Here is a 15,746-nt window from a genome sequence, read left to right as displayed (position 1 = left end):
AAGATGGTAACCAAGTCAACTTCAAAAGTAGTTAATTCTCCTCAAATTATGCCTGAACACCAATGTGATCAGTATTACAATACCTCAAAAGGGGTGGTCCCACCAAAGATGACCAACCCAGCAGCCACACAGAAGAAAATAGAGTGTTGGCTCTGTGGGTGGATAGAGGGGAGACTTTCCAGGGAAGAATAGATAGGCTTCTCTTTATCCCACGAAGGACCAAGCCAAACTAAATCTGCTCATAAAAAAGGGTCATGAAAATCATATTGGTAGAAGTGCATAGGAAGTAAATAGGAGCTTAGCAGCTCTTTGGACTATCAGCCGCTTTCCCGGTCTTCTTGGAACAGCTGTTTTCTGAGTGTCAGATCCCCACAGATGATGATGATGATGATGATGATGATGATGATGATGATGATGATGATGAAGAAGAAACTTTGTCCAAAGCAAAAAGAAATATCTGTCCAAAAAAAAAATCTATCAAGTCTTCAAATCTTGCTTTGCAAGTTTTTGTCGCTTTCTCCGTTTACAGCGTAGCCACATCCTTTCTTTATAGCCCTCCCTTTCCGCATACTATACTTAAATGTATCTAAAAACTGTGCAGAACAACGCTCACCTTTAACGACCACCTATACTGATCTTGTACTAACTCTATTCTCAGGTTAATGAGATCCCCCTGCGAGGGTCATATGTTATGCCATGACCTATTGTAAGGCACTGTTATGCTTTTAATTCAATAAAATCTTGTTGAAACTAAAAACGGTGTAGAATCCTTGATAACTATGAAGAAAATTACTGTATAAAGTTTTTAAGTAATATATATCATATATACTCGAGTATAAGCCTAGTTTTTCAGCACAAAAATGTGCTGAAACCCCAAACTCGGCTTATACTCGAGTGAAAAAAATATATATCAAAACTCACCTTTCCGGCTTCCCCTGCTGCTGACTATATACTGGGGCAGGTGCTGGCTATATACTATAGGGGAAGGTTCCGGCGGGCTGTATAAATGGGGAGGCTGTGACCAATGCATTTCCCGCCCTCGGCTTATACTCGAGTCAATAGGTTTTCCCAGGTTTTTGTGGTAAAATTAGGGGCCACAGCTTATACTTGGGTCAGCTTATACTCGAGTATATACGGTATATATATATATGTGTATATATATGTAAGTACGGTTCATATATAAGGCGCACTGGACAATAAGGCAGACCTTTGATTTCTGAGAAAATCAAAGGATTTTTTGTGCACCTTATAGTCCAAAAAATACAGTAATCTTTATCTTCATGTTAACATCTATAGTGCTGCAATTTTCCCTCGGGCAACTAGGCTCGATAGGTTGGCTCCAGACCATTGCAGTCTGTAACCACGGGGCTTCTGTAACGCATATCAAAAACATAACTCAGGCAACACCATAATCATGGATAGAGAACAGAAGAAAAATTATGTTCAATCAGAAATTAAAAACACATTAGAAATAGGATGCCATATGCCTATGCTATGACTACGAGCCTTGAAATGTGTCGGCCTTGTGTCGAACAAAATTATGGATTTTTAACTTGCGAGTTAAAACCACGGCAGACGCCCAACATATTTGGTTGGTGTCTGCAATGTTCATAATGGCTGCAGGATGACCTCTGTATCCTTCCTGGCCCAGGGCATTTCTGTCTTAATACAACTGATAGATCTGCCTCAATATGCCAGGTGGTAGGGATTCCATTTATTCCTATTATGTTTCCTGAATCTTAAAAAAGCTAAAAAAAATCTCTTGTATGAGGGTACAGACAAATACAAAGAGGGTTACAAACCAGCAGATAACATGATTACATTGAATGCGGCTACAAGAGAGAATGACAATGTTTTACATGGGAAGGTCTGGAAACACAATTACTGCCAGTTGGGAATATCCCTTTAATCAGGAGATTATGCATTCATTCTTCAGTATTCAAATGGATGAAAAATTCATAAGCCATTGTCTACCACACAGCACTCAGCAGCTACTCCCCTGTTCCTCCCTGTAATTAACATGCCTCCAAGGTTCTTGTGGATGTGGGAGTCCCGGGGAGAGGGGCCATTATCCTGGGAACGTTACATGCTCCGTATGCGTCTCATAATGAATCTGGGAAAGTATTATTATTGCCATGCCAGTCACATGTACAGGATCTGTTCTACTAAACTGTAAATCACAGACGCCAAGATGCCCCACTCCAGAAATAAAAACACACATGACAGTGACATGCAGGGTGATCTGGGGCTACACATGCGGGTGCTGCCTCCAAATTCAACAGAGGAATCTTCAGGAATTTTCTTTTCTGTTAATGGATTATTAGGACTCCAGATAGAAGCACATAATTGTCCTGCTGAACCATCACTATTCACCTTTCAACATCATTACATATATAATTATATATAATGTGTAACTAAACTAGAACAAAATTATTTTGTATTATTGCATTGACTTTTGAAAAAAAATAAAAAAAGGTTTTAGACAATTTAGTTTTTAGACTGACTGGAGATCAGTGCAGCTCAGCTCCATACACAACAAAGGCAGCTGATATGTAATAGCACAGCCACGGAAGAGTGCAAGACTCCCCTGCTTCTTGCTTCTACGTCAGACCCTCCACCAATCTACGATTCATGAGTAACCTATGGGCAGACCATTTATCTTAAGTTTTGGAGAACCTCTTTTAACCCCTCTGCTATAGATCCTTACCCCTTACTACAATGTCTGTTTTGGGCTTTAACTAATAAGCTAATTGTCTGTTTTTTCCATCAATGCCTACAATATATAAATTGATCTTTTTTTTTCCTGGACAAATTTCGTATTAGTGTTTACTTGTGCAATAATGTAATGTATATCAGACTGATCAATTTTTATGAATCCTTTCATATTAAAACTTTTTGCATACTCGCTTTGTATTTGTAGCTGTGTGAATACCAGTAGTTTTCATCTGTGAGATCTTGGGGTGCATAAAGCTTTTTAATCACTTTAAATATAATTTTTGTGTGTGAGATGAATAGAAAATATATTTTGGGCAAGTTTTTTATTGTTTCAAAGTTTCGGGTCGTGTGGGACAAATACCACAATAAGTGACTAGCCTGAGTTGGTACAAGTGTAGAAAAGTCAAAAATGTTGTGCTTTTCATTTATTTTTAAAGGATGGGCTTTATTTAAGGGATGTTTTTATCTTATAATATACTTTTTTTTAAATAAAACTTATAAGCCTCTAAAGCCTTAGGATTAGCTAGAAATAATGTGCCTCCGCATGTCCATGTGACACCACAACTATGACCGCGGGCAAAAAAATAGGTGTAGATGGAATCAAAGGCACTACTTCTTCAAAGCAGGTTTCTCTCCTCAACATCTGGGAAGATTGTAATTAGGTGATCTCTGAAATTAGATTGTGTACATCAGATACATTTATCAAACGCTGTATCAAGCGAGAATTAAAAAAAAAAAAAACATTATAAAATCTTTTACTTAAACTTCTGCCATCATATAAACATATGGCTACTTATTAGTTAAATAGGTTTTCCCATTAAAGACAATTCTCAATTTTCAATCCCCTAGTGATGTAAACACAATAAAGGTCATTTTAACCCCTTACTTTACAATTTTACTCAGTTTTATTGTTGTTTTAGCTCCTATGACTCAGTGATGGTCAGTGCAAAATTCCAGGGTGCGGGGACTCTCTAAGCAGGAACTTCATACTCCATCTAGTTCTGTGAGTTGACAATGTGGTTAGATTATCAGAGTACAGGATTATCTACACTTTCAAAAACCCAACCAAGGAGAGCTGCAAAGCCATCAATAAAAATTCATAGTATCCTTTATTGAAATATCAATACATACAATTCATAATTATATACCATATGATTGGAAACGAAAAAAAGGGGAAAACAAGTGGCCCCTGATGGAAAGTTGGGGCAACCATGAAGTACACAAGCAACCCTCAGAATGGCTCAGGAACCAGAAAGAATAAATAACAACTTTGACTTCAGAAATCTGGTCAATAGTTAGTAAAAAACATAATGCAGACGGGAGTATGAAAATATTTTTTTCAATCAATCAATAATATGTGAAGTGAAGACCGGAGGTACCTTCCAACTCCGGTCACATCACATATGATTGAAAAAATTATTTTTGGTATATAATTATGAATTGCATGTAATGATATTTTAATAAAGGATACTATGAATTTGTAATTATGGCTTTGCAGCTCTCCTTGTTTGGGTTTTTGATAGGCTGCTGTTCTGAGAGTTGTATGTGATGTACTTTAGAAAAGGGCTGGTCTCTATTTATGGTTTTGTTATCTACACTTTCATTTACCTTTGGAACATAGCTACTAATATCTGACACTGAAAGAGAGACAGATCAGAGATGATGAGATCCATGAGATGCCTATTGCACACAATAACACGGTCAGCTACCCTACAGCTCTACTATACCACAACACACTGCTAGATCTGCTGTGCATCCCCTCTATTAAAGAACTTATCTGCCAGTGGCTTTACACTCCTCACCCTGCTGCCCGAAGGAAGTCAGTGTCAGTGTGTGCTCTGTCCTGGAATGGGAGGGGGTGCAGGGAATAGAGAGAGAGAGAGACAAAAATCTAGGTTGCACGGCCGTCACACAGATGGCTTCCCCCACCCTAAAGTCAGAAGTTACAGGGTCGTGTCTAGGGGCAACTGAAATTGTGTACGGCAGGACTGATAGAGACAGGTTGGAATTATACCTGAATTAGCGAATGTGTTATTTTGTTATCCTGAGTACATTTAAGAAAGTTGTCTTTGTAAGAAAACCCCTTTAAAGCTTATACAACCACAAAGAAGTTTTTGCTCATGTCGGAATGAATCACCCTGATTCTTTTAACAAAGTATTTTTGGATGTTCACACATAGGGGTACATACAAGTATGATAAAGGCCCTCCTGATGTATCTGCCACCTTGGCTGCACAGCATACAATTAGGGCCTGGCTTATATATTAATCAGCGATCAGCTTGAAAGGACACAGGCTATAGAGAGTGTGAAGGCATGGGGCAAGAACGCCTCACACCGCTCCACTCTGCCATCAACTGCGCCCCCTCTTCACACCCAATTGGTGTGAGGGCAGTGTAAAGACAAGTGACAGCTCACTTGTAATTGCGATTATTTCAGTGCTTGTACCATGCACCCTCGCAAAGTGCACTTATACCTGTATCTGCTCAGTATCCTGCTCTTTGCAATTATCCATATAGCTATGGGATCTTATAAGATGTTACTCAATCACCATGGCTGAATAAGACAATTGCGGCTACCATTTACATGAATATTGAATATTGTATAGATCTTACTTTTTTCATAAGATCCTAATAAAAAATAAACATAAGCATATAGATATAGAAAAACTGCCACTAGATTTTTACCACCCTGACTAACAATGCTTGCTGATAAAGGGTTACAAGTTCTCCCCATATCACCTAAAATTAGCTGGCAGTGAGGCACTGGACCTTAATTACAGACGGTTTTCTGATATGCAAATTAGCTTTTGTGACTCTTCTCCTCTCAGGCTGGCCACGCACCACTATTGCCCCGCCCCATTATTGTGACTGACAGCTGTGTGTTTCTTCAAATCCCTGCTGTGCCTCCTTGGTACATAGGGACCGTCTGCTAATATTCAACTACAGACATATAAAGCTCTATGTAGAGATGGGAAATATTATGTCAATTTTTTATACGGTGCCTTGTGTTACATTCATGACATGTGACCAGTGACATCATCACAGGTCATTTAGCCTTCTAAGAATAGTAAACTGTACACCATGTATGTGATTACATGAAATCACAGCAGCCTCCATGGAGGATGAAAAGGAGTAGAAGTCCATGGAGGCTGCTGTGACTTCATGTGGTAAATGTAAGGGATACAGTTTGCTATTGTTAAGAGGCTAAAGGATCTGAGATGCTGTCACTCTGGTCACATGACATGAAATGAGACCAGTAAGGAGGCATAAGGCATGGGGAGTATTAGTTTGGAGGCGCTGGAGGAGCAGGACATGCCCCCTCTGATGCCAGGTAATATAAAATAAAAGGTGATTTATGTGGTAGTAGGCAAAACCATTTTTAGTTAATAGAAAAGTGTCCTTTAGTTAATATGGCTCTATAGGGACCTGTCACTGGCTGTATTTGTGCAAATGTTGTGATAGGTTCCCTTTAACTGAACAAAACTCCACTTACTGGTTTCATTTCCTGAGCTGCTGGGATGATGCAGTCATCACTGTCTTCTGTCGATTCATTTCCATCTGTTGTTTGTCGTCCATCATGATCTAGATACAAGTAAATTATTTAGGACATGCAAATAATTTCCATTGGCACATGCCAAACTGTCTATTCACAGGAAATTGCCTTACTCTTTCCGATAGAACTACAGCACAGGCTGAGAATTCACCACATTAGGTTTCTATTTATGAAACAAGAGAAAAGTTGGGGCAAACACGGTTAGGCAGCATTCACATACATTGAGAATCCGCCTGACATATTCTACAATGTTATCTTTACAACAGAGTGCCAAGACGTATCCCACTGTACTGTGCGTAGTTGTACACAGTGGGATAGGTTGTCCTGCTCTTACTCCAGCCCCTGTATGCTGGGGAGGAGTGAACATCGGCAGCAGTAACCAACGTTCAGGGAGTTTTCCCCAGTTATGTGATTGTCCTTATATGGACAGTGACATCACTGGGACCTTCCTCAGCATACGTTCAGCGGAAGCTTGGGAGGGATGCGGTACTGCTGCATCCATACCCCATAGGATATAATTGCCTCCACTGAGCATACATGTCGCCCAGCAGGATAGAAAAAACAGCTTGCTGTATCTTTCCAGCCTGTTTTTTTAACAGTATATGACATACTGTGCAGGCAGAGGCAACCCCTATCCTCTGTCTGCCAGTATATGTTAATGGATACGCTCAGGCTATACATCTGAAGATTTCTCAGCATATACAATGAGCATATGAAGAAAACTAGGTGTGACTGACCAATCCTTTATTGATTTCACAACATCATTGGTCTAGATGAAGCTGTTAACATCTCCCTAGTAATTAAAATAAATGCCAAATTGAGTATGGGAGGGTCTGAAGGAAGGAGCACACAGATAAATACATCTCCATGGGCTTGCACGCCAGTGGCTGCTATGGCCATGTGTGTGAGCCATCTTTTTAAGCTGCAAAACCTGATCACACACCGGACACAAATTCAGTGTACAGGCAGTGAAAACACCTACCCTCCGCCTCCAAATCCTCAGTTACTTCATCTTCTGATGTATCGAAAGTTTGTTCATATTGTTGGTCTGAAGGTAAAGACATTTCTTCCTTTTTGTTCACAGGTTCCTTTGGATGCTCTCTGATGTACTCGTCTGCAGCGGGTTTATCTTGATTTGCCTATGACAAGACACATTCAGTGATAAGTGTGTAAATGACTTCACTGTTTTTCCAATTAGCAATAGTAACACTATAAGGTATTCTACAAGATTAAGCTCTACCTATAATGTGTGTAAATTCATAGAAAGCAAACATTTGATCTGCTAGCTTCATTTACTTGCAGGCTGCCCACTTACAGATTTCACACATCTTAAACATAGAAGGATAATACATACACTGACTAGACTGATATAGATGAGCGCTCCTTAAAAAAGTTATTGTAAAAGTCTTGTATACCATAAAAAAGGATTCCTTCTGGGCCAGATATAAAATCACAGTGTTCACATATATGGCCCAAATCAGACCAATTACAAGTACAGCCTTCTTACGCCTCCAGAGGCCGTCCGCTGTGGAGGAGGAAATCCACTAACAGAACTAGAAGAAACAACCCAACTGTATATGTATCAAGGCAGATGACAGCTTCCCTTCACTTCAATTCTGAAGACTGAACTGTTATGATTTTTGGTATAATGTGGACTTTTATATTTCTGTATGTTATAAAACTCTTGGACATTGCATTTACATCTTAAAAAGATTCTACCATGAAAATCAAGCATGATAAGCCAGGGACATTCACTCAGATCCAGGCTCCATGACTGAGGGAATCTTCTTATATTTGTTATACATAGCCTCCTTCCTTCTCAAATCAACTTTTTAAATGATGCTAATAAGCCAGAATGGCTACCCTAGTGCCTCTAATTACACTGTCTAATCCTCACCCTTGTGCTCCTTCAGCACTTATGCAGTGAGACAGTGTAAAAGACTGTAAAGCCAGATCATAGAAGGGCTAGGGTAGCCCCTGAGACTAATTAGCATAATAATAAAAATAAAAAAAAATAATAAATAATAAGTTGGTTTTAGGAGGAAGGAGGCCTTGGATAACACATTTAAGAAGATTACGGCAGTTCTAGTGCCTGGATCTATGAGTAACTGTCCCTGATTTATCCATGCTCGATTTTCATAGTTTTCCTTTAAATGGTAAATATCATCCTCTGGGAATTCTTGGTAAGGAATATGCCAAAATATTTTCCAGGATGAGGATAAGTAAAACTATTTCCTTTCCCTTTTAACTTAAATGTCTGCTGCTATTTGTTTAAAAGTCCCAGGGGCTGAGCCCTCTCCATACAGGGTATTTGTTTGCTGTATACTGGTGACACCCGTCATAAAAGGGGTATTCCCATCTAGGCATTTACATTTAATTGAATTCATTTGCCATATGTAAACATTTCTTCAATTGGATGTTATTAAAAAAAAATGTTCCTTTGTGAAGATAATTTCTCATAGATGTGGCCATGTTGTCCCTTAGAAACCAGATAGCTTCCTCGGATACGACCACCTCACATTTTGGCAGTGGTGGCCAGACATGCGCTATTGAGCCCTGCGCCTGACCCCCTGGATTCAGCTCTTCTTACCACAGGACGGCTGCAGGACATGCAGTAACTCCCGGACATTTCATATACAAATACCTTTTGTTTGTTTGTGCAATCCCTACAGCAGAGGTGGCCATAACCAAGGAAGCTATCTCGTTTCTAAGGGACAACATGACTACATTTATGAGAAATTATATTCACACAGGAACATTTTTTTTAAATAAAATCTAATTGAAGAAATGCTTACATGTGGCAAATTAATTCAATTAAATGTAAATGCCCAGATGGGAAAACCCCTTTAACTGCCATGGTCAAACTTGATCATGGAGCTAAAGACATGCTGTTTTTGCTATTTTCTATTACAGCCTTTCATGAGTGATCAAATACCCTACAGTTCCTGAAAAGTAGGAAAGAAAATGTTGAAAAGTTTAAAAAGATATTTTAAAATAAAAAAAAATAAATCATAAAAAAATGTAAATCTCCCCCATTTCCAAAACTTTAAAAAAATAAACAACAAAAATCATTAAACTGTTTAGTATCCCTGCACCTCAAAATGTCTGTATGGAAAATATACATTCAAATCATCGTTTTTTTTAACAATTTTGCCACCAAAAAATTTGAATAAAATGTAGCTTTTGCAATTCTCAAAAAGAAATGGAATTGCCAGCTTGTCCCGGAAAAAAAAGACACCTTACACAACTTTCTACACCGAAGTATGAAAATGGAACAGATATCAGCTTATGGTGATTAATCATTATTTGGTAAGTTTTAACATTCTTTGAATGTATTCAGATAAAACAAAACTATATGAGTTTGGTCTGACCTAAAGGATGAAGGGACTTGTGAAAGGGGTCGTCCGAGGGTAATAAAAAATAGGGAGGTGGTCGGGGAGGGGCTGCATGAAAAAATAAGCCAGTACTTAAAAGAAAATCTACCACCAGGATAAGGGATTGTAAACCAAGCACATTTTAATGCAGGTGTGTGACCCCCCTTTGCCAGGATATGCTCTCTTTTAGCTTCTTAAGCCTTAGTTTTTACGATTTTTTAAAGTATGCTAATGAGCCTGCGGGACTCTAGTTCCATAGATGCCAATGGAGCCTGAAACTCCCCAGGCTCATTTGCATAGTTTTTTAAAACTATTTTTTTATAAAAACAAGAGCATTAGAGGCTCAAAGAAGAGCAGATCCTGGTAGAGGGGGCACACACCAGTATGTCAGTGTACTTGGTTTACAATCCTTCATCCTGGTGGTATATTTGCTTTAACTCATCCGGCGCTCCCGAAGTCCTTTGATGTGGTCCCTCCGTGCTGTGCCCCTGTTTGCAGGGACAAGGAAGCTCCGCTCAGACAACTTTCAGGGGGGCAGAAACGCCCACCACTGTGCCCGATACAAAGCTGGGACAGGAGATGGGTGGGCTTAACTGTATTTTTTATCAATTCCTTCATATTCAGATTTTTTTCCCATATTCCCAGTACATCTTTAAGAGTATTAAATGATGCCACTAGGAAGTACAATTTGTCCCGCACATAACAAGCTCTCACACGGCTTTGTAAATGGGAAATAGAAAAAGATATGACTTTTGGGATGTGGGAAATTAAAGAATAGAAACACAGGGGTTAAAGAAGACAGCTCCATACAGATCAATGTCCGAGTTCAAACACACAAGTTGTCCAATATATCATTCACCTTCCCTCAATGTGAGGATGTGAACAGAGCAGCACATTTACATAGGCAGCTTTAGTCTCAGTCCTTAATTCCTCTGTAAAAATAATTTACAGACCTCTCAATATTTACCAGCCCTGCATTTCATGTGTGCTCTGTTATGTGTGAGACGCAGAATACAACAATAAATATAGCTGCTAGAACAACAATTGTAACTTTTTATGTTATTAATAATAAATCTGCTAGTTAGACACTTAAATTACAGAGACTGAATGACAGAAAGAAAGAAATGAAAGTGAAAAGTAAATTGCCTCTAGAAGGTTCACCTCCAGGTTGTCCCAAGATAAAGTGACTAGTCATATTCTTGACAAGTGGAGAATAAAGAGTACATAGCAAGCGCGGCCGCATTACTATAGAGTCATGGCTGTATGATAGAAAGAAACTAATAGTTACATTTTCAGGTAAAAAATGATGTATAAAAAGGTTAAGAAACCGATGTAGTTTATCAGATTCTGGCATTCCCACCAGGCATCAGTATAAAACTAGATGTTACGTAAATCTCCAAGATTTAACAGTTGGGTTCTCGTGTACAGAAACAAAATGCAACAAATAACTTAAAAACAAAAAAAGAAAAGAAAGGAAAATAAACAAAACAAAATGTATAACATTTCTATGTCATAAACACAAACTCACAGAACACTAACCGATAGAAAAATATACTGATTAGAAGATCTTGATGGTCCATATTTTCAATGCTATGTGAGGTTTTGATGATCTTTAGTGGCTTTGTAGCTGTATTTACACGTATGTTCATGGGTGTTGTTGGGAAGGGTCTCTAGCACATGCATGCTCATGCTGAGTAAAAGCTCCTGGCACGGCCAGGCAGACGGCCGTGCATGACCGTTCTGCTCCATTAATCTCTATGGAGCTGACGGAGATTGCTGAGCACGGCGCTCGGTAATTTCCATCAGCTCCATAGAGATTAATGGAGCAGAATGGTCATGCACGACTGTCTGCTCCATTAGTCGTTCGGACCCCTTGTTTTCCCAGTCTGGGGGGGTCTCGGCACTGAGACCCCCACTGATCTGCAAGTTAGGCCCTATCCTGTTCAAACTATTCTCATTTGAACTGCACCACTTCGACTCTACACACACTTCTAGCTGGGAGCCAGATAAAAGAAAGAATTAAAAATCATTGTAATTATTCAGATGCACGACAAAGGCATTTTTAAATCAACATTCTAGGGTCTATTGGAACCCATTATGTAAAAATGACCTTCCTGATGACAGGTTCCCTTTAAGGGAATCCTTCCCCAAAATGTACCCACCCTAACTAACTGCTATGTTACATGACCACAAATGTCATCCAAGGATTTGTTTTTAATTATACAGTTGTTCCGTCAATGCCATTACTTTACTTCAGAAATAGGCTAATGAGGCTGAAGTGCTTTGGGGGCATTAGCAGAGAACCTTAGGGTCCTGGATCCACAGCAATAACAACACCCCCTGCTACACTTTCAACACCCAGAATCTTCTCTCCTCCTTCGCTTTTCAGCTACGTTTCAACTGGGCCTTGCAAGATTAGGAGCTGGAGCCCTGAGGTGTTAAGTTAACTCCCAACAAAGCACTTAAGACTCATTTACATATTATAAAATGAAGGTTTGGAAAAACTAGAGCAGTGTGTGTGGGCATAGCACTACAGAACCTTACAATTAGTTCAGATGGGTAAAGGATTCCTTTAAATGCTATAATAAAAAGAGTCATCTATTTACTTTGCCTGTGATCATGAGAACTTGTGGGACGTTAAAGGGAACCAGTCACCAGGAGACCGATTTTTAGCACTCCCCCAGTCCCCACAGAGCATAGTACATACACTGCCAAAGTGATTTTGTATTAAAAATTGGTTTTACAGAAAAAAAGATATGTTAAATTGTACCTTTCATTAGCATGTGCTGTGTGACTAGGCATATGCCTATTGGGAGTGGCTGGAAAGGAGCAGTTCTCCCCACCCTCGGGAAACAGCTTCTCCATGTGACCTTTTCAAATATATGAAAACACCCATCACTGGGCTTAGCGACGCCCCCTGCTGCTCTACAGCCAATCCCGAGTGTTGGGAGTTATTCATATATTTGAAAAGGTCACATGTTTCCCAAGGGTGGGGGGGAACTGCTCCTTTCCAGACCCTCCCATTAGGTAACTGCCTAGTCACACAGCAGATGCTAATGAAAGGTACAATATAACATTTGTATTGTCTTTTTTTCTGTAAAACCAATTTTTTATACAAAAACACTTTGGCAGTGTATGTACTATGCTGTGTGGGGACTGGGGAGTGCTAAAAATGGGTCTCCTGGTGACAGGTTCCCTTTAAGCACCTCAGGCAGTTTCCTTTGGTTCTTCTTCCATGGTAACACTGGCTTACTGTTGTAAATAACAACTGTTCCAATAAAATGTGATACATTCTCTCTTCTTGGTTAGGGAACACTGTTCCACACTAGCTGATATGGATAGTTATTTGGGGGGCTCTGTGCATTATCTGGAATGTGCATGGCTTTATGCTCCAATGCATATTGATGTTTAAATCGCACAAATTTGGATTTATAGATTTTTTCATAACATTTCTGTTCCAGTAAAAACTTGGATAGGTGCACTGGTCTTATACTGGGTCCCAATTTAAATGTATTTCTATATTACTTTAAAAAATTTCTAGAGGTAAAAAAGACTTGGTACAGTATTCCAGGTTTCACAATAATACAATGACCTAGACGGAAGGGGTCTGATTCATGACAGCTTTGAAGAGGCAGTAGATTTTGGATTCAGTTTCTTCATGTTATTATTTACCTATGAGCTATACATATGGCAATGTATGTGCTGGTTATTGCTGTGGGTCCCATTGCAATGAGTAGGACAACCTGCACAGCCAGTACTAAGTATATAGACAGTGAAAACAATAAAGGGGCTTCATAATTATATAAAATGCTGTTGTCAGAATCACCATGAATCAGAACCCAACCATCCAATCTTATAGTAAAAACTATCCCAAATATAGGTCACCTATACTCTCACACCAGAAAACACATAATGCCTACCTCAGAAATGTTTAAGACTGTCACTGGATTTTTTTTCAACCTAGTTTTGTCTTCATCAAAAGTATGATCCACTGGATTCTGAAATCATACAAAAACAATGCATGTACTAGTAAAGAAAGACTATGATCCACTATTCATCCCATGCAATTTATAGAACAATACAAAGTGACAGCATTTTTTCAAGCAAAATGAAAGCACAGCTATACCTATGGAATCGGATCACCCTACCCGAAAATGTATCGCTGTCAGGACTGTTCTGTAACCCTTACTATAGATGGGAAGCCAGAAAAAGAAGACCTGCTGCTTGTATCTGAACCTCACAGGCATAGCTAAAGAATAGAACAAGAGCCGCAGACACACCAGGGGCAGATTTATCAAGCAGTCTGAAAGTCAGAATATTTCTAGTTGCCCATGGTAACCAATCACGGCTCAGCTTTCATTTTACCAGTGTTCATGAATATTTTAAAGGGGAGCTGTGAATTGTTGCCATGGGCAACTAGAAATATTCTGGCTTTCAGATAGCTTGATAAATCTGCCCCAATGTCATTGTACAAGCAAGTACACTTTAGGGGGGTGTAGCTTGTTGGGAAGGGTGGTGGGGACGATCAGATAGTGTGCCATTTGTATCCAGATACACATTTTTCCCAAAGGACAATAATGCTACTCTTACCATTTTTGTGGAGTATTTTTAGCCTAGGAGGAGTGTGAAATTTTCAGCAATACCAATAATCTACTCATAAAAGTCATGGGGGCAGATTTATCAAGCTGTCTGAAAGTCAGAATATTTCCAGTTATTCATGGCAACCAATCACAGCTCCCCTTTAAAATATTCATGAGCACTGGTAGAATGAAAGCTGAGCTGTGATTGGTTGCCATGGGCAACTAGAAATATTCTGTCTTTCAGACAGCTTGATAAATCTGCCCCATAGTGTTACAAGCGTTAATGCAACTATGAAACTACTTGTCATCATAGACAAGAAAAGAATTCCAGCGCTCTCAAGAGAATATCGTCAGAAAACTTCTTACTTTATTCCACTCAAGATAAAAGCATATTAACACTGCATTGTAGTGTGCCCAGATACAAATGACATGGCATCGCAGGTAACAACGACCTATGCGTTTTGCGTAAAAAATCGAAACCATAATTACGTTTTTGTAAGCGAAACACGTAGCTCGTTGTTACCTGCGATGCCATGTCATTTGTATCTGTGTACGCTATGATGCAGTCTTAATATGTTTTTATCTGGAATGGAATAAAGTAAGAAGTTTTCTGACGATATTCTCCTGAAAGCCCTGGAATTCTTTCCTTGTCTGCAGCCATGCCCAGAGTCTATGGCGCTATTTTTTCCCAAGCGCTGGAAGTGAACTTGGCCGGAGGTGAGCTGAACTTTTTGGATTTTTGTGTTCATACTTGTCATTATAATGTGTTTAGAATAGAGTATTAGGTAATAGGTATATGAGTAATAGGTAATAAAACACTACAGGTTGTGTCTGATATTGCCACTTAGATCTATTCATGTCAAGTCCTGACAACAGGCCAGACACATGGACATGGCATCTCTGTTTTTTCTAATTTTGGAAACCCCCTTTAATCAAATCAAATCCCAGTATAGTAGTTAAACCATAGAGGATCTTACCAGTGTTTCCACGTTGGCTTCAATGAAAGAAACTTTCTTGTCTATTGCAGGTTTCCGTGTCCTTGGCTTTGGTTCTGGTGCCTACAATATACACAGTAATCTAAATGTGACTATGTCATGCAACAAACTATATGAATCCAAATAGCCTATATAGTGACTAAATGACATAGCAACAAACATTCACTATTAACTACCCAACATAAAACTGAGCTATGTCTAAAAAAGTAAGAAAGGTCAGTCAGCTATGTAGTTGAAATGAAAGAGCGGTGTCCCTCAGGTCCTCCGGTATAACACAAGTCAGTGGGGCACACAATCAATATATAAGGAAGCAATGTACATAGAAGAGAGAAGGAAAAACATGGTCACTACGGTGACTCCAGAGTTAGTACGGAAGGCAACCGGATAGGTTCACATGAAGTCTTGACTAAGAGCCATTTCACACTGCCAGGGTTGGTCCATGAATCATTCTTTTGTCACTATTGAAAACATCTAGGGTGACTCTAGGGTGACTCTTTTATACATGTAAATACTTGTGATTCCGCCTAGGC

At 39.3% G+C, this 15,746-nt stretch overlaps 1 protein-coding gene across 1 annotated transcript in view; it reads right to left on the bottom strand.

The window, feature by feature from the left end:
• The window catches only part of RPGRIP1L (RPGRIP1 like), a 91,183-nt gene that overhangs the window by 15,504 nt on the left and 59,933 nt on the right, over positions 1-15,746 (bottom strand). Inside the window, exons 19-22 of the mRNA XM_072117656.1 lie at positions 15,199-15,279; positions 13,562-13,639; positions 7,250-7,406; positions 6,208-6,296 (exon numbers count right to left, since the gene is read on the bottom strand). Of these exons, the coding sequence (XP_071973757.1) occupies positions 6,208-6,296; positions 7,250-7,406; positions 13,562-13,639; positions 15,199-15,279 (405 nt within the window). The remainder of the gene's footprint in view (positions 1-6,207; positions 6,297-7,249; positions 7,407-13,561; positions 13,640-15,198; positions 15,280-15,746) is intronic.

Source organism: Engystomops pustulosus, chromosome 7, assembly GCF_040894005.1.
Source record: "Engystomops pustulosus chromosome 7, aEngPut4.maternal, whole genome shotgun sequence".
Taxonomy (NCBI): domain Eukaryota; kingdom Metazoa; phylum Chordata; class Amphibia; order Anura; family Leptodactylidae; genus Engystomops; species Engystomops pustulosus.
This window is presented reverse-complemented; position numbering and strand designations above follow the sequence as displayed.